The sequence below is a fragment of the Castor canadensis genome, chromosome 9 (genome assembly GCF_047511655.1).
Source record: "Castor canadensis chromosome 9, mCasCan1.hap1v2, whole genome shotgun sequence".
NCBI classification, from domain to species: domain Eukaryota; kingdom Metazoa; phylum Chordata; class Mammalia; order Rodentia; family Castoridae; genus Castor; species Castor canadensis.
The window spans coordinates 123,298,896-123,317,717 of NC_133394.1; the positions used below are offsets into that span (position 1 = coordinate 123,298,896).

The 18,822-nt window shown below is 39.1% G+C and overlaps 1 protein-coding gene across 4 annotated transcripts in view; it reads left to right on the top strand.

The window, feature by feature from the left end:
• Positions 1-18,822, top strand: part of Rfc1 (replication factor C subunit 1) — an 84,442-nt gene that overhangs the window by 58,844 nt on the left and 6,776 nt on the right. For 3 of the 4 annotated variants that reach the window (XR_012435830.1, XM_074042446.1, XM_074042449.1), the window contains 12 exons: positions 917-1,021; positions 3,536-3,935; positions 5,446-5,558; positions 8,115-8,229; positions 9,927-10,018; positions 10,201-10,338; positions 10,505-10,600; positions 10,721-10,819; positions 12,154-12,308; positions 12,434-12,551; positions 15,270-15,415; positions 18,214-18,427. Coding sequence is in view for 3 of the 4 variants with exons in the window: in XM_074042446.1 (XP_073898547.1) it covers positions 917-1,021; positions 3,536-3,935; positions 5,446-5,558; positions 8,115-8,229; positions 9,927-10,018; positions 10,201-10,338; positions 10,505-10,600; positions 10,721-10,819; positions 12,154-12,308; positions 12,434-12,551; positions 15,270-15,415; positions 18,214-18,427 (1,791 nt within the window). In the remaining variant the exon portion in view is untranslated. The remainder of the gene's footprint in view (positions 1-916; positions 1,022-3,535; positions 3,936-5,445; positions 5,559-8,114; positions 8,230-9,926; positions 10,019-10,200; positions 10,339-10,504; positions 10,601-10,720; positions 10,820-12,153; positions 12,309-12,433; positions 12,552-15,269; positions 15,416-18,213; positions 18,428-18,822) is intronic. The other variant, XM_074042447.1, reaches the window with a different exon arrangement.

Genomic DNA, 18,822 nt, shown 5'->3' on the forward strand with positions numbered 1-18,822 from the left:
TTCCAGTTTAAATCTTTTTTTTTTTCAAAGACAGAAATGTGCAGTTTTCTTTTTCCTGTACATGCCATTATCTACTCCAACTCAAGTTTCCTTCTTAAAAGCTCTAAGAGCAAGAACAAGAGGTCTCTTGGGTAAGACTGTGTTTAGTTCCAACAGAGTAACGGCTTACTGATTTAAACATACCATGACTTGTTTTCCTCATCTAACAAGAATTCCAGGGTCAGGCAATTGCTGGGATGGTTCAGCTAGTCCCATCCTCTTTTGTCATTCTTACTGTGTTAGCTTTTGTCCTCATGCCTGTTGCCTTGTGATTGCAACGCGGCTGCATTCAAGGCAGAAAAAAAGCAGTGGCAAGATGTTGTATTAGTTCTGACTGTCCTGACAAGTGGTGTCACAGAAACACCTTTTACAGAGCTCTCCCTCTCATTTACCAGGCTGTCATATGGACATTAAGAGCTGCAAGGGAGTTTGAGGAGGAACAGGGCTTCTCTGATTGTCTTGGGTCAGTCATAAGCTATAGTCTGTTACTTAGAGATGCTAGCATATTGGAATCCTGCTGGGAGGGAAAAGGTGGTAGAAAATGCCTGTCATGTGAGTCAAACATATGGAGAGGGTATGAACAGCTAGATTTAGGTTCAGTTTTGTCCCTTTCTAGGGGAGGAAAAGTAAAGCAATCTACAAAAGTAGTAATGCCACTCTTTAGCTGCCAACTACCACTCTTGGGGAGACTCTGCTATTCTTTTTAATGGTACTTTTTTAAATGAATGGGCTTTTTTTTTTCCCCTTGTTAAATTCTACTGTTATCTAGTTTATAAATGTGGTTTTCATCTACCTGTAAGTCATAGAATAATTTTTTTTCTTTACAGAAGGAAATGGTTAGGACACAGTTATAATAATTTGTACTTTCAATTAATAGGCAGCAGCTTTGGGGACAAAAATTATTGATGAAGATGGCCTGTTGAATCTGATTCGAACAATGCCAGGCAAGAAGTCCAAGTATGAAATAGCAGTTGAAGCTGAGGTTTGTATAGAATGAACTCAATTTATTTAAGTTAGTGTCTGGAAACTTTTTTTTGGTGGTACTTGGGGTTAAACTTAGGGCTTTGCACTTGACCCATAACCCCAGGCCACTGTACAGAAACTCCTGTTTGACGGATATGTATCTTGAGTATATACAGGCCTGTTGGCTAAAATATTATTCACTCCTTCTGCAAGTGAACTTACCTTATGTCCTTTTGACTTGGAGGACTCTGCTTCATCATGTCCTCTTTGGTATATTTCCTTACCTTTCTCAAAAGAATGTGAAGAAATGACAACATATTGCATATTACGTATCCATACTACACCTTCCCTATATTCCTTATTCTTGCTTTGACTTTTGATTTGGAAGCTTTTTGGTTTTTGTGGTGGTACTTGGGTTTGAACTCAGGCCCTCACACTTGCTAGGCCGGCATTTCTCACTTGAGCCACTCCACCAGCCCGGTCTTGCATTGACTTTACTGCAGACCTTACTGTATAAGAGTTTTTTTTTTTTTTTTAATTTTAAGTACATGCTATAGGTATCTACATGATGAATTAATCTTTACTTAGAACTGTATTAGAACTTTTTCAATGGTGACAGAAACCCAGCCTATATTGTTTTTAACAAAAGAGAAGAAAGATTAGTTCAAATAGTCAAGTTATGATCAGGGTGGATCTTTTCTAGGAACTGCTGGGTCCACAGACTGCAGTGGTCTCAGAACTTTCATTTTCTGTCTTTCACCTTTTCCTAGTGTCAGCCTTGTTCATTCCAATTATATACCTGCCTTTTCCACATGCTAGGCACAGGAATGCCAGCATCTTAAGATTAATGCTCTCATCACTCCCACCAAAGTGGCTAGATGGTCCATCTAGTTTATTCCAGTTAGAAAAAGTCCTAGTGATTTTACCATAGTAAGTTGTAAAAAACAAGAAGTCAACATTGGTACCATTTTGTTTACTAAATTATACATCTTAGTCAAACTTCACATTTTCCTATTTCTGTTTCAGAATTCCACACCATATTGAATTGTTGTGTCACCTTAGTTTCCTCTAGTTGATGATAATTCTTCAGTATATCCTTGTCCTTTGGCCTTGAGACTTTTGAGTACTAGTCAGCTGTTTTGTAGACTGGCTTAGTTTGATGCTTTCTCATGATTAGATTGAGTTTATGTATTTTTGGCAAGACTACCATAGGAGTGGTATTGTGTCCTTTTCAATGAATCATATTGTATGTTAATAGGTCTTATTCAATTACTTAAGAGGATGTCTGTTGGCTTTCTCCACTAGCCAAGTGACTGTTTTCTCCTTTGATAACTGTCTTGGGTAGATACTTGAAGACTGTGCTAAAATCCTATTTGTCCTTACAAATTTATCTATGAGTGTTAGACTCCATTGGTAAAGATAGTTAACTTTTTTTTAGAAATTGAAATATTATTTACATACCATAAAAATCTACCCTTTTAAAGTATATGTCAGTGGTTTTAGTTTATTCCCAAGGGCGTGCAACCCTCACCAGTATCTAAACTGTAGAATATTGTCATTATCCTAAAAAGAAATCTTGCCAGGCATGGTGGTATAGGCCTGTAATCACAGCTATGCAGGAGATAAGATAGGATTGCAGCCTGGGCAAAAGCATGAGACTATCTGAAAAAACAAACTAAAAGCAAAAGACTTGGGGTGTGGCTCGGGTGGCCCTGAGTTAACTCTCCAGTACTGCCAAAAAACAAAACAAAAAATGTCTGTTCACTCACTCATACTCCCGACTCTTGTCTCTGTGGATTTCTGTTTCATATAAATAGACTCATATGATATGTAGCCTTTTATGTTTGGCTTTTATATTTGCTAAGTGAAAACACTCAGCATCATGTTTTCAAATACATACTATGTTGTAGCATGTATTGTTACTTCTTTCAACTGGTGAATATGTTCCATTGTGCAGATATGTATTACCTTATGTGCATCCATTCATCAGTTGATAGATGTTTGGGTTGTTTCCATCTTTTAGCTGTTTTACATATATATGTAAATATACATATACACACACATATATATTACAAATATATGTATATATGAAACGTTTATGAAAATTTATACACGGGTTTTTGTGGCGGCATTAACTTGTAACTAATGAAGGGACTTTAAAGCAAAAGTCTCTTACTTATTATCCTGCTTTTTTCAAACTGAAATTTGAAAGTGGAGCACTTAATACTTTACAAAAACAACGTGTTCTTGTTTGAGATAGGGTCTTGCTAACTTTCCCAAGGTTGGCCTTGAGCTCACAGTCTTCCTGCCTCTGCCTTCTAAGTAACTGGAATATAGGTGTGAACCACCATGTTGTTTGTTGTTTGGAAAGTGATAATTTCCACAAACAGCTGGGTCCATTGTGAAAACATTGGCTAAGATGGAGTGGTACACTTGGATATCTCATTTTGTCCTCTGTGCAGTATATTTATCAGGATAGAAATTTGTTGTGTCTTACCAGGTTTCTTTTTCTCTTACTTTTCCACTTTTTAAGATGAAGAAAGAAAAGTCCAAATTGGAGAGGACACCCCAAAAAAATAACCAAGGAAAAAGAAAAATTAGTCCAACCAAAAAGGAATCAGAATCTAAAAAGAGCAAGCTGACTCCCAAAAAGGACAGTCCTATAAAGGCAATAAAAAAGGAAGCAAATGTGTTTCGGAGAGGCATGGACTTCATCGAGCAGGTGGCAGAAGAGACAGATGGCGATAGCAAGCCTAGGAATTTGGCTGATGACAGGAGTGAAAGCAAAGTAGAAAATTTGCTCTGGGTGGATAAATATAAGCCAACTTCACTCAAGACCATAATTGGACAGCAAGGTGATCAGAGCTGTGCCAATAAACTATTACGCTGGCTCCGAAACTGGCACAAGAATTCTCCTGAAGAGAAAAAACATGGTGATTTACAACTTCAGTCTTTTTTTGTGTGTCCATCAACATGTAATTGTTCAATTGCACACATATGTGCAAGGCTAATGGTTGGTTCATTTGTCTATTAGCAAGCATTAGCTTGCTCTGAGCCCAGGTGCTGTACTAGAGCCTTGTGGTACTGCTGTGAACAAAGCAGGCCCCCTTGAGAGCTCCCAGTCAGTGGGAGAAGACAATTAACCAGCCATTAAAGTGCATTGTGCCAAGTACTGTTACAGGGTAAGTGTAGGGACAGAGGTTTTGGGCAGGGCAGAGGATGTGCACTCCCATCTCTGGAAGAAGGGGTAGATAGCTGTGCTGTGGCCTAGAACCCAAGTAGGAGATCTAGGGAAAGAGGAAATGTCCCAAGGTCTGAAGATAGGTAAGAGCGAGACCCCGGAGAGAGTCCAGGGCGCTGGGGGGAAAGGTGTAAAAAAATGGCTAAGTATCATCAGAGCAGGCAGCCTGGAAGCCCAGTCACTCATGATTTGCTTTCAGTAGTCCTGGCAGGTCCTGCTTCTGTAGTCGCTGTACTTGTTACCCATGGATTTGTCATGGAGAAGGAAAAGCCAAAACATTTATTTAATGTCCGTAGTATTTTTGGAACTGAGGGTTCAGATCACAGATGTTAGTAGTGTTTTCTTAAGCACTAGTGGATAGTGGGTGAGAAATAAAAAGACAAACATTACACACATCAGTGACTCCCTGCAGTGATAACTGGGCTGTTATTTATGTGGTTGCCAGAGGTGCCAGTGTACGTTATTCTTAGCAGTGAATAAGCCCTTTTCTCTTTCTGAAACCACATAAAACATGCCTTAAAAGGTATGCTTTTTAAAAGGGGGACAAGTATTTTGTATGCCTGGACAACATTTTAATGTTTTAGGTGAAGAACTATTGTTTTTTTCCATGCCTGTGGGCACGGGAAATGGTGTGACCACTTCTCAGTCACTGAGTGTGCATTGAATTCCTTTATGTGTCAGCACCCAGGGAAGGAAGCGCTCTGGTGTTGAACTGTACAAGACAGTTGCAGACATGGTACCACCAGTTCTTCATTTTGTGATCATTTTGTAGCCAATTTTCTTGTTGATATTCACTGAGGCACACATGCTCTGCTCAGCACTGATGTTCCTATTTCACAAGGGAAGAGATGGGCACAGCGGGTTAGGTCACCGCTTCAGTACTCCCAGCTGGGGCCAGCAGAGTGAGGATTGAGCCCAGGTAGTGTGCTCCATGGCCTGTGCTTTTGTGGGAAAGGAAACTCATTAAATTATTTCACAACAGAATTTGAAAGTGAATTTGTTTTAGTTTTTTATTTTGGATTGAGATAAAGTAGAATTTTACTCAGTGGTCTGGAAATAATGTATAATTTATAGAAAATACTGTGTAAATTTAGGAATAAACTGAAGGACTGCTGTCTGTGGGCAGTTTATGCATGAGTCCTGCTGTTCCTGATTTCTGTTAGGTGACAGATGTTAACACTCTGGAACTTCTTTTTCCCTAGCAGCAAAATTTGGTAAATTTGCCGGCAAAGATGATGGTTCTAGTTTTAAGGCAGCATTGCTGTCAGGCCCTCCCGGTGTTGGCAAGACCACCACAGCTTCCCTGGTGTGTCAGGTGGGTGCATAGTTGTACTGTTGTAGTGTAGTTTGAAAGGTAACCTGAGAGTGGTCATGTGTAGGAGATACACATGGGTGAGTGTGTATGTGAGTGTGTGCATGTGGTGTGTGTATATATATGTATATATAAAACTGCTGCGTGCATTTGTCTAAAATAAAACTTTTAGAATTTCTTTAGGTTCCTGTGATATTTGTCATTTTCATCCTTTAAAAAATAATGGTTAAAGCCAGGTACTGGTAGCTCACCACTGTAATCCTAGCTACTTGGGAGACTTAATGGAGAGGATTGGGATTTCAGGCTAGCCCAGGCAGCAAAGTTCATGAGACCCCATCTTTAATGGAAAAAATGTAGGCATGGTGCCTCGCATCTGTCATCCCAGAAATGATGAGAAGCCTAAAATAGGATTGTGGCCGGGCCACCCTGAGCAAAAAGCGAGACCCTTATTTTCAAAATAACTAGAGAAAAATTGCTGGAGACATGGCTCAAATGGGTTTGCATATTTAGACAACTGAAGTTCAACTTCCCGTTCATGGGGAATACATTCCAAGACCCCTGTGGCTGCTTGAAGCCACAAATAGTTCTGAACATTATGTATACTATGTTTTCTCCTACATGCCCTCCAGCATTGGCCACATTGTACCAAAGCCATTTGTCCTTCCATGTTTTATGCTCTCGTGCCTTTGCTACCCTTACTCTTCGGAAGCATTATTAAGAAAATTGTATACTGGGACACTTGACTGATAGCCATGGTAGCTACTAAGTGACTCATGGGCAGGTAGTGTCCACAGCAGACAAAGGGATGATTCACATCCTGGGCAGGATGGAACAGGACAGTTCAAGATTTCATCATGCTATTGAGAATGGCATGCAATTTAAAACTTAGGAATTATTTATTTCTACAATTTTCCAATGCATATTTTTAGACTATTGTTGACCAAAGGTAAACGAAACCTCAGAAAGCTAAACCATAGATAAAGGGAACTAATGCAATAAGTATTTTTTCCTGAGAGCTAGTCAGCTCACTTGGATGTATTTTAGATACAGATTGAACATCCCTAATAAGAAGATCTGAAATGCTGTAGTTTTAGTTATTTTTTTGAGACAAGATCTCACTACGTAGCTTAGGCTGGCCTTGAGCTCATGATTTATCCTCATCCTCCAGGGTGTTGGAATTATAGGCATGTACCACTATGCCCTGCTTATCTGAAATGCTCTGAAACTTTAACTCAAAACCTTTCAGATTTTGGAGCATGTGGGATTTCATATTTTCTGGTTAGAAATGCTCAGCCAGTAAAGTCAATGCAGAGATTCCAAAATGTGAAAATCTCTGAAACCTGAAACACTTCTGGTCCCAAACTTTCAGATCAGGGATACTCTGTAATATAAATATGTGTTGTAGAACCAGAAAGATACCAGTATCTCATATACTGTTGTAATTTTTCTGTGTACTGAATATATGTTGTGTCAGTATGCTCCTGTGGCAAATGAAACAGGCTTAGAGAACAGAGTGATGGCACAAATTGAACCAGGTATTGAGTCAGGGCTTCTGCTCCTCTTACCTTGTGACCCTCCCTTTGTTTGATCTGTGGCTACTGAATCTCTAGACAGAGAGAGGACTTAATTTGCCTGGGCAGCCAAACAAATGACAGTTCATGTGCTGTTATCAGAATAACGAGGGGTTTATTGCTGGAATTCCCAATCATTTGCCACCTAAGCTTCTTTCGGTCTTTGTTGTATGTGTTGGAGCATAAAATTAATATATAAATTCTCATATTTTTCACAATTCATAAGCAAAGGCAAAACTTTTTTTTCCTACTTCTACATTTCTGAGCACAACTTATTCTTCCTTATTATATGCTTGTTTTTTTTTGGTAATTAAAAAGACACTTTTAAAGTTTTGGAAAATGAATTAGAATAACTTGAATTTTCCTAATTAGAAAAATTGTATGATGGGATAATCTGACAAAGAATGAATTAATTTTATATTTTATCTTGAAGAGACGAGTTACTTTTTGATATTTTGTAATAGATTGATTCTGATTCTATAGCTAATACCACATTATTAAGATTGTTATACTTAATTTTTTTAGGACTTTTAAGAGGCAAACTTAGAAAAATTGCTTGTTTAGTTTGAACTCAGGGCTTCAGGCTTGCAAAACAGGCTTGAACCACACCTCTAGACCATTTGCTCTGGTTATTTTGGAGAGAGAGTTTCATGAACTTTTTGCCCCAGCTGGCCTCTAACCAAGATTCTCTGGCTCTCAGCCTCTGAAGTAGCAAGGATTACAGGTGTCAGCCACCAGTACCTGCTCCAGCTGAGGTTTTAAGACCAAACTTTTGTATGTTTGTATGTATATGCTATATTGTATGTATATGATATTTTAAAAATTTCTAATATTGTGAGTCATATTATAGTTAAAATCATGTTGTATTTTATATTTTTGCCTATGTTTTTTTACATCAGTTTTGGGTTTTCTTTTTTAATTAGCCTTTTCTTGGAGGAGGGGAAGTAATTTGCATTGTGATAGTAACGATTTCCACTGTTTTGGCTAGGAATTGGGATATAGCTGTGTGGAACTAAATGCAAGTGATACGCGGAGTAAGAGCAGTTTGAAGGCATCTGTTGCGGAATCACTGAGTAACACCAGCATCAAAAGCTTTTACCCAGGTATGTATTTTGAACTGGTTTGTTTCTTTTTGTCAGATAAGAAAAAACAAGTTCGTTGCAGTGTTCTGTAACAAACATGGAATACTTGTGTGTGGCAAATATCCTCTTAAATCCTGGGGCTATCAAGAAAATGAGAAAGGCTTCTGACCTAACTCTTAAGGAGCAATAGTTATCCGTAGACTTAGGGTTTTTTAGATTGTGATAAAAATCTGTATATATGCATATTTTTACATTTTACTTATGATTTTACAGGACTCATGGGTGAGTCCAATGAAGAAGGAGATGAAACATAGTGTGATGAGTGAGGTAAAAGGCTGCAGCTGTGAAGTAATTATGTTTGGGGCATTCTGTAAGCTACTGGTAAAAAAAGGTGGTATTTGTTTGAAAAGTCTTGAAAACGAGTGAGAATCTGATTGGAGATAGAAGGTATCATTTCAGGCAAAAGTCATAGAAGACACACTGTGAAAGTGCCCACTGTGTTTTAGGTTGTGGCTAGTGGTCCTGGACGTGCGGAGTTCATGGGGAAAATTGAGATGCCAAATTAGGGACTGGTAATTGCTAGGTCACCTGAATTCATAGTGCTTTCAGTGGTTGAAAGTCATTGTTCATAAGAAGCTGCTTAGGAAGTGTCACTCTTCTACATGGTTGGTGAGTATAAATTAGTACAACTCTGGAGAGCAGCCTGGTAGTATTTCTCAAAGCTAAATTGCACATACCTTCTAACCCAGACATTCCAATTTCTGGACTTTAGCTGTTACTATGCTTCTTAGCTGTTATTATGTGCAAAATAGCTATACATGAACTCATACATGTATGGGGATATTAGGTATGCCATATAGCAAAAGCTTGGAAGCATCTTAGTATTTCATCAATAGATAGTGATTAGTTATGATACATATGTAAAATAGAATATTAAATTTCCTTAAAAATGAAGACGTGTTCTCTATCTATAGATAAGGAACGAAACCATCACCAGAATATATTAAATGACAAAATTGACGTATATTTTATTTTCTGCAGATATTTTTAGTACGTATAGACTGTTTCTCTGTCTTTCTCTTTGTGGTACTGGGGTTTGATCTCAGGGCCTTGCGCTTGTTAGGCAGGCACTCTACCACTTGAGCCATGCCCCCAGCCCTTTTTTGCTTTAGTTATATTTGAGTAGGCTTCATGGTTTATGCCTAGGCCAGACTGGACAATGCTGGAATGACAGGCATGCACCACCATGCCTGGCTTTTATTGACTGAGATGATGGGGTCTTGGGAGCATTTTGCCTACACTGGCCTTGAACCACCATTCTGCTAATCCCTGCCTCCCAAGTAGCTAGGAGTACAGGTGTTGCCCACAACACCCAGCTGTATAGACTGCTTCTTAAAGGACATACAAGAGATTATTTTTTGCCTCTGGAAAGGAAAATGAGGAATGTAGGAGAAGGCTCACTCTTGTAGCTTTTGAAGTTTAAAATGTGTTATATAATTTTCTGTAAAGTAGCAGTTTGAACAGTGTCACTGTGTTTTTTTTTTTTTTTGTCTATTTAATTTTGTTCATCTTTACATCTCCACCCCAGAAAAACGCACAGGCATATGCAATCATGCACCATGTAGCTAATGGGGGTATGTTTTAATAAATGCATCATTGGGTGAACAATGCTGGTCACGGTGGTTTTGCCTCATCCTATGACTTCTCATCCTGGTCAGGTGCAGCCGTCCCGTCAATGAGCATGAAGCATGCTCTCATCATGGATGAAGTAGACGGCATGGCAGGCAGTGAGGACAGGGGAGGGATTCAGGTAATGAAAACACCATGTTTTCTCAGTTTTCTGCTCTTTCACATTCAAAAAATATTTAATTGTGTGCACTGGTATTTATAGCAGTTACAACATGTTGATGAGGTTTTTAAAACCTAAAATACATAGTGTAGTATTTGTTATTTTGTACATAATCATTTTTGTGTTGAACTTTTGCCTTTTAGGAATTGATTGCCCTGATAAAACAAACTAAAATTCCCATTATTTGTATGTGCAATGATAGAAATCATCCCAAGATTCGCTCTTTGGTTCATTATTGTTTTGATCTTCGTTTTCAAAGACCTCGTGTTGAACAGATTAAGGTACGATGATTGAAACTCATTCCTCCCTCCCTTCCTTCATCCCTCCTTCTAATCACACTATTCTGTTTATTTAAGGGTCGGATTTTAAAAATAACTGATATTGTTTAAATGTCAGATTATACAAGTTAAAAAAAATCATTGATGATTCCCACCTTGTCAATTTCAGGGTGCTATGATGTCTATTGCATTTAAAGAGGGTTTAAAGATTCCTCCTCCAGCTATGAATGAGATAATTTTGGGAGCTAATCAAGATATCAGACAAGTAAGTTAAATATGTATTATGTGACAGTTGGTGACTCTTTGAATTGATACTTTCAACCTTGTAGGGAGGGGAATAGTAGTATTTTTTTTTCTTACATTGTCTTATTTATGATTCTTTTAGGTTTTGCACAATCTGAGTATGTGGTGTGCACGAAGTAAGGCCCTAACCTATGACCAGGCCAAGGCTGATTCTCAGAGGGCCAAGAAGGATATCAGACTGGTAAAATAAGTTTTCATCTCTTAGTTACTTTCTGAAGCTAAAACACTTCTTGTTCTGTAGATACTAGCTTAGTAGGCATAGTCTAGTTTCTTGATACACCTATGGAGCCCATGGATACCTATAGTAAGATCTGCAGATAGCTGCTAACAGTGTCCTAATTCAAAAGAATTTTTCCTCAAGGATTGTCGATGTCTTACAAATTCTGAGAAAAAGCTAAGTTTTAAATTATAATCCTGCTTCAACAGTTAAAAATAGTCTTTTCAGAGTTCCTTCCATATGGTTTGCATGTTTTAAATACTTTGGCACTATTACCTGTTTCAGGTAGCTTTTAGTTTACTGAAGCTAGTCTTTATATCAGTTGCCTCTGTATTCCATTTTACTAGTCAGAATTTACTAATTATAGTTAGAGTAATGATTAAGTAGTGGCTTTTAAACACACACACACACACACACACACACACACACACACACAATGTTTTGGAGCAGTTTTAGGTTCACAGCAAAATTGAGTGGAAAGGCCTAGAAACTCCCCGTATATCCCTGTCTGTACCCCAACATGCATAGCCTATCCCACTATCAACATCCCCAACCAGAGTAGTGCATTTGTTACAATTGGTAAACCTATATTGGACATATCATATCACCCTAAGTCCATGGTTTTCATAGGGGCGGTTGTACATTCTATGGTTTTTGACCAATGTACAATGACATATATGTACCATTGTCATGTCATGCAGAGCACTTTCTCTGTCCCCCTCAAAATCCTCTTAAATATAAGTGTCTGTCTTGTCTTCCCTCCCTCCCTTTAACAATCACTAATACTTTTCCTGTGTCCATAGTTTTACCTTTTCCAGAATCATATAGTTGGAATCATAGAGCATGTAGCCTTTTGAGGTTGACTTCTCTCACACAGTAGCATGCATTTAAGGCTCCTTCATGACTTTTCATGTCTTGATAGCTCCTTTTTTTAAGTTGTTGAGTAATAAAACCATTGTTTGGATGTACCACAGTTTATTTGTTCATTCACTTACTGAAGGACATCTTGGTTGCTTCCAGTTTTTGGCAGTTAATGATTAAATCCGCTATAAATATCTATATACAGATTTTTGTGTGGACATTGTTTTCAGTTCATTTGGGTAAATACCAAGGAGTGTGATTGCTGATGGTAAAAGTCTGTTTAGTTTTGTCAGATTCTGCCAAATTGTCTTCCAGCATGGCTGTACCATTTCTGTCAGCAGTCAGTAAGAATTCCTGTCGTTCCACACCCTTGCCAGCATTTGGTGAGGTCATTGTTTTGGTCATCCTAACAGGTGTGTCCCTCCCTATATTTTCAGGGCCCATTTGATGTTGCCCGGAAAGTGTTTGCAGCTGGAGAGGAGACTGCTCATATGTCACTTATGGACAAATTGGATCTCTTTTTTCATGACTATTCAATAGCACCCCTCTTTGTTCAGGAGAACTACCTACACGTGAAGCCTATAGCCGCGGGGTGAGCATTCAAAGCTAGTGAGGGGTAGGGCTAGGACCCTCCCAGCACTGCAAAGGCCAAATGTGTGGCAAGGAGCGGTCAGGGGTGTGGAGAGTGATGTAATCCAGAGTGACTCTTTCCTGCAGGGGTGACATGAAAAAGCACTTAATGCTTTTAAGCCGAGCAGCAGACAGCATATGTGATGGTGACTTAGTGGACAGTCAGATCCGAAGCAAGCAAAACTGGAGTCTTCTGCCCACTCAGGTAAGCTAGTGCTCTCCTTAACTAAAGCAGAGTCCATACTTTGACTCTGCTTTAGTTAAGGAGAGCAAAGTAGCTTGTCTCCTGCAATTATTTAAAATGTTTTTTTGCTCTTGTGGCAAAAAAATAGTCTGTTTCAGCTAAAAATATTCTGCAGTCACTGTTGTCTGTTTATTACTATTCAGTGTTTCAAAAATGTTTTTATGTAAATGGATGTGTGGAAATAGGATGGCTAGATTTGGTTATAACCAAAGATGTGAATGAAAAGTTTCATTTGTTGTTTTACCATAAGAATCCTTTGTGTGTGTGTGAGCTGAGGCATGACTTGCATGGGTCTTTAGAGGGACACTAAATAGCTCTTTCTAGAAGAAGTGCAGCCAGTGCAGGGTCATCAGCCATCCCTCAGCTGTATCCCTCTGATAACAGAAATTCTCATTTTCTTCTTTCTTGCTAAAGAGGCAGCTTTACATTGAATACCCTTAAATGAAAACAGAATCTGGCAAACATTTATATTTAAGAGTGTTTGCTCTTCTCACACATTGCTCAAAAACAAAAACCAAAGATTCATTCTCGTGATACAGAACCTTTTTCTCTTATGTTTTAAAAGTGTTTATTTTTCCTTGCTTAGTAATTGCACCTTTGAGATTTTATTCTAAAGAAATAATTTTGAACACAGGAAAAGCCTTATGTATAGAAATATTTCCCACAACATTAATTCTGATCACAAAAAATTGGGGAAACTCTCCATGCCCAGCACTGGGAGAGTGATTAATTATGGTAAATCCTTTTTTTTTTTTTAATTTTTATTGTTTTATTATTCATATGTGCATACAGTGCTTGGGTCATTTCTCCCCCCCCTGCCCCCACCTCCTCCCTTACCACCCCTTCTGCCCCCTCCTTCTCCCCCCCACCCTGTCAATACCTGGCAGAAACTATTTTCCCCTTATCTCTAATTTTGTTGAAGAGGGAGTATAAGCAATAATAGGAAGGAACAAGGGTTTTTGCTAGTTGAGATAAGGATAGCTATATAGGGAGTTGACTCGCATTGATTTCCTGTGCATGTGTGTTACCTTCTAGGTTAATTCTTTTTGATCTAACCTTTTCTCTAGTTCCTGGTCCCCTTCTCCTATTGGCCTCAGTTGCTTTTAAGGTAAACTGCTTTAGTTTCTCTGCGTTGAGGGCAACAAATGCTAATTTTTTAGGTGTCTTACCTTCCTCACACCTCCCTTGTGTGCTCTCGCTTTTATCATGTGCTCAAAGTTCAATCCCCTTGTTGTGTTTGCCCTTGATCTAATGTCCGCATATGAGGGAGAACATATGATTTTTGGTCTTTTGAGCCAGGCTAACCTCACTCAGAATGATGTTCTCCAATTCTATCCATTTACCAGCGAATGATAACATTTTGTTCTTCTTCATGGCTGCATAAAATTCCATTGTGTATAGATACCACATTTTCTTGATCCATTTGTCAGTGGTGGGGCATCTTGGCTGTTTCCATAACTTGACTATTGTGAATAGTGCTGCAATAAACATGGGTGTGCAGGTGCCTCTGGAGTAATCTGTGTCATAGTCTTTTGGGTATATCCCCAAGAGTGGTATTGCTGGATCAAATGGTAGATCAATGTTTAGCTTTTTAAGTAGCCTCCAAATTTATGGTAAATCCTCTTGATGACATATTTTGCATTCCTTAAAGGTATTTGTACAGTGGGAGGTATGGCTCAAGTGGTAGAGTGCCTGCCTAGCCAATGCAAGGCCCTGAGTTCAAATCCCAGTACCTCCCAAAAAGTATTTATGGAGATTAATCTGAGAGAATATTAGTAGAATAAAGCAGGATACAAAATTTATGTAGAGTATAATTCCAGCCTTTAAAAAAGTGAAAACCCTGGGCATAAGAAACATCTAAAGACACAGCTTTTTCTTTTCTCAAGTGCCAATATGATCAGTTCTCTAATTAGACTTTCCATTCTTTAATCTGCCTGTGCTGTCAACTGCTTTTGTTTAAGACAGTCACATTCCTCTTAAGATAATTCTGTGCTGTGACATTGGCACCTGTAAGGTAGGTAATAAGTTGAGATCAGCTGGCTGAGGATATAAGATGAACTCTCTGAGGGCCATCCCATGTTGTGGCCCAGGGTATTGACTGCAGTCTGTTGTTTTCTCTGGGACAAGTTCACCACACCTACAGATCAGGAAAAGGGCCTAACTGCCCTGTAATTAGGTGCTGAGACAAATTACTTAATTTCCCACAGATTGTGTGTTAGTTCATTTTGATGGCGCTAATGCAGTACCACAGACTAGGGAAATTTTAGAGGTGTTTCGTTTATCTCATCATTCTGGAGGACTAAAGGCCTGCATCTGGTGATGGCCTTCTTGCTGACAGAATTCCAAAGTGGAACAGAGCATCACATGGAAAGAAATGGAGAAAGTACATGTTTATGCGTATGTGTTCTCTGTCTTATAAAGGTACCAGGATACAGTTATGGAGGCTATGCCTTAATGACCTTATCTAATCTAAACCATGCTCCAAAGGCCCTGCCTCGAAACAGTATAATAGGATTAAGTTTCTACACTCCTAATACCTCACAGTGGGAATTAAACTTTTAACATGTGAAGCTTGGGGCCATTTCTAAACCACAGCAGCCCACGTGGAAGCTGATAGCTGCTAAACCAACCTTGTACCAGATTTAAATTTTGGACTGCAGTTGATTTTTTTTTTTTCAGGCCATTTATGCCAGTGTTCTTCCTGGAGAGCTGATGAGGGGGTATATGACCCAGTTCCCCACCTTCCCGAGCTGGCTGGGGAAGTACTCATCTACAGGCAAACATGATCGAATTGTTCAGGACCTCGCATTACACATGAGTCTTAGGTAAGCAGAACCACACACCATTTCTGATATTTTATTGGTAGGGTGTTAGCCTGTATTCAAAGAGAACAGCATGAGTCTAAAGGTACGTGTTTTAGTTTTGATTTTATTGGTAACTAGATTGATGGTCCTGAATCTGTATATTTGGTGGTCTGAGTCACTTGTAGTCAGCACATTGCTTTGTCACTTAAGCAGAGTAGGTTGGTTGGATGCATCATAACATAACTTTGAGATACATTTAGAAACTATATACAGCTGAGGTACACCTGAGGTGCTGCTCCTGTTTATTGTTATTGTGACTATGCCTATTATTAGCAGGAACACCTTCTCAGCTCCAGGATCATTCAGAGGGGAAAACTGAACTACTTAAAGAAATCAACTAGTTTTTACCGATTTGGGTAGTAATTTGACCTAGACATGTGGGATAGGAAACACAGCATGAACAGGAGAGGGCTACTCAGATAATTGAAACTAATATACTTGGGAAAGTTTAACGAAATTAAAAAATACTTGTGTTTGGCACAATTTTGTTAAAGTTTAGAAACTTAAAAAATATGCATACAACAAATATTAAATAAATTTTAAGGATTCATTTATAACCATGAGAACTAATTAAGCATTCTTTCTTCTTATGGTTCCTGGAATATTTAATGCTTCATCCCCAAATCCACCTTCAACTTTTGGTTAAAGCTGAGATAGTTCCTTTCGTCTGTTCCTATGAAATTCTAGTTCCTGCTGAGTTTCCTGTTCCAGCCTATGCAGTAGTCTTTCTTTTTTCCCCCACCCTTACTTTTCCTTTTTTTTGGAGGAGCGATGGGTACTAGGGTTTGAATTCAGGGCCTCACACTTGCGAGGCAGGCACTTGAACGACATCCCTAGCCCTCCATCCTCAATTTCTGCTTAATAAACAGAATGGCTTAAGACAACACAAATTTTTTGTCATCTTGAGCCATCTTGGGGAAGATGGACCTGGGTTATGTTTGGCCCCTTTGTCATCATGGGCTCTTTGTAAATGGGAAGAGCATTGCCAGAATCAGAGAGGGAGATTTGAAGGTGTTTGGAAGATGGAGAAGGAGCCATCATCAGCTGAGAAATACAGGTGGCCTCTAGCAATTGGGAAAGGCTTCTTCTCCCCACTGCCTTCCCACACGTGACTGAGGCCTGTCTCTCAGTTCTTTTTGTGCTCCTTGCCCACTCCTTTTTTAAAGGTCATGCATTACTCTGCCCTGGGGGTGTCCCTCCTTGATGCTAATTAAAATGTTTCTTAGTGAATCATATATAGGCCATTATTAACAACAAGGGCATTTATAGTGAGTTTCATGATTGTTTTAGGTAGACAAGACCTCCTTTCTTAGCTTTTTAACCCTGATGAAGTTACTGAACTTACAAAGGCCTTCTTTCTCTTTCTCTTTAAAAAATGCAAGTGTGATTTTGCTGTTCCTAATCTTTTTTGGGTTGTCTTTGAGAATCTGAACACTTTCATTTTTATTCCCCCCAAATGCATAGATGCTCAGATAACATAATTTTAGGGGAATTAAGGGTCCTTGACTTAAGTACATTAGGTGACATGTTTAGAGTTTTCTAGATTTAATGTTCTTTCATTGTACTAGAAGATATAACGGTGTAAGCTAATGATTTTGGCAATGTTTCTTGAGTACTGTGCTTTAGGGACCACACAACTTCTCTTCAAGTACTAGTGCCCTTGATTGTGGAAGATCTAATCACAAGCATGCAGATTTAATGTTTGATGTAGATTTAACTTAATATTTTGAACTCTTTGCCTAGGTAATAAGGTAGCTGCAAGGGTAAGGTTCTAGATTACTGACTGGGGGAAAAACTGTGTGGCTTCTCGTAGTTCCGATATTTAGTTACCTGAAGGCAGGAGCAGGATCCATAGGTAATTTTTAAAGAATCGTTTCTTTTCTGATTCTAGTGTGGATTCTGATAGTAACAGCTTTTGAGGTCTTTCTTTTTAAAGGCAGGTTCTCACTATGTAGCCCAGTTGGCCTCAAACTTGAGAGCCTCCTACTTCATCTTCCTAAGTACTGGAATTGCTGAGATTACAGGCGTGTGCCACTATGCCCAGCTTGAAATTGCCAGAATTGAAGACAGAGGCAGCTGTATTGAAAAGATTTTAGGATGGTGGCATTTGAAATATTATTTTTTTAGTTATTTTGTTTTAAAGACATGATAGCATTTAAGAGATAAAGTAATTTCTGGATAACATTCTAATTTTTATCAGATTAGTCTGGATCCCTCTCAACAGATCCCTCTGGGTAGTAGGGATCACTTTTGGATTCTGCAGGAACGTTCTCTGCAATTTTCTTAGACTGGGGAAAACCCTGCCCTAGAACAGATTTCAGATTGCTGGTATGAGGAAGTGTGAGGGAGTCATGTGTATATAATTTTGTCTGTTCTAATCAGAGACCAGAAGGTGCTGCACACATTCATGTAGGAAGTGGCAGTGGCACTTGATGTAGGAAATCTCACTGTTTTGCTGATCTTTTTTCATATTTGGGGACTTAGAATGAGTAGTCTTTATGGGTATAATAAGTGTAGGCACAGAGAGACACTGTTGCTGTCTGGGCCTTAAGAACAAGGTGGAAGGAACGTGCACATTTGTTTTTTTAGTCACTGATCCTTTATGCATAGTGGTGTGCGTCCATTACCCTGCCGGTGGAGCAATAGGCTTTCCTACAACACTGGTGAGACTCGGATTGAACTCTGCCTGGTTGACTCAGATTGTGCGTGACACAGGAACTGGCAGTGGTGTCTGTTGACTGCAGCTGTGTCTTTTTCAGAACGTGCTCCAGTAAAAGGACTGTGAACATGGATTACCTGTCACACATAAGGGATGCACTTGTACAGCCCTTGACCTCACAGGGGGTAGAAGGAGTACAAGATGTTGTTGCACTTATGGACACATATTACTTGATGAAAGAAGACTTTGAGAATATCATGGAAATTAGCAGCTGGGGTGGCAAGCCTAGTCCCTTTTCCAAGCTGGATCCCAAGGTAATTTATGCAGCTCATTGCTCCTGTCATTTGCTGTTAGTTTTTAGAGTAGGGTCTCTGTATATAGCCTTGGTTGGCCTGGAACTTGCTCTGTAGCACACACTGCCTTCAAACTCATGATCCTTCTGCCTCAGCTTCCCAAGTGCTAGGATTACAGGTGTGCTGTCACCATGCGTGGCTCTCTTGTCACCTTGTAATGGCCAGGTTTGTCCTAGTTGTACTTCAGGAATGTTTTAGTTGTTTTAAAAGAGTTTAACCCTCTTCCCCCTTAAATACTTGTTGCCTTTTATGGCCTATGCTTTCCAAAGATACTATTTCAGTACAATTCTGGACTTGCCTTTCAGTTTATACTTTTATCTTGGTTTCATGCTGAGTGGAAAGGCAACAAGTCAAAT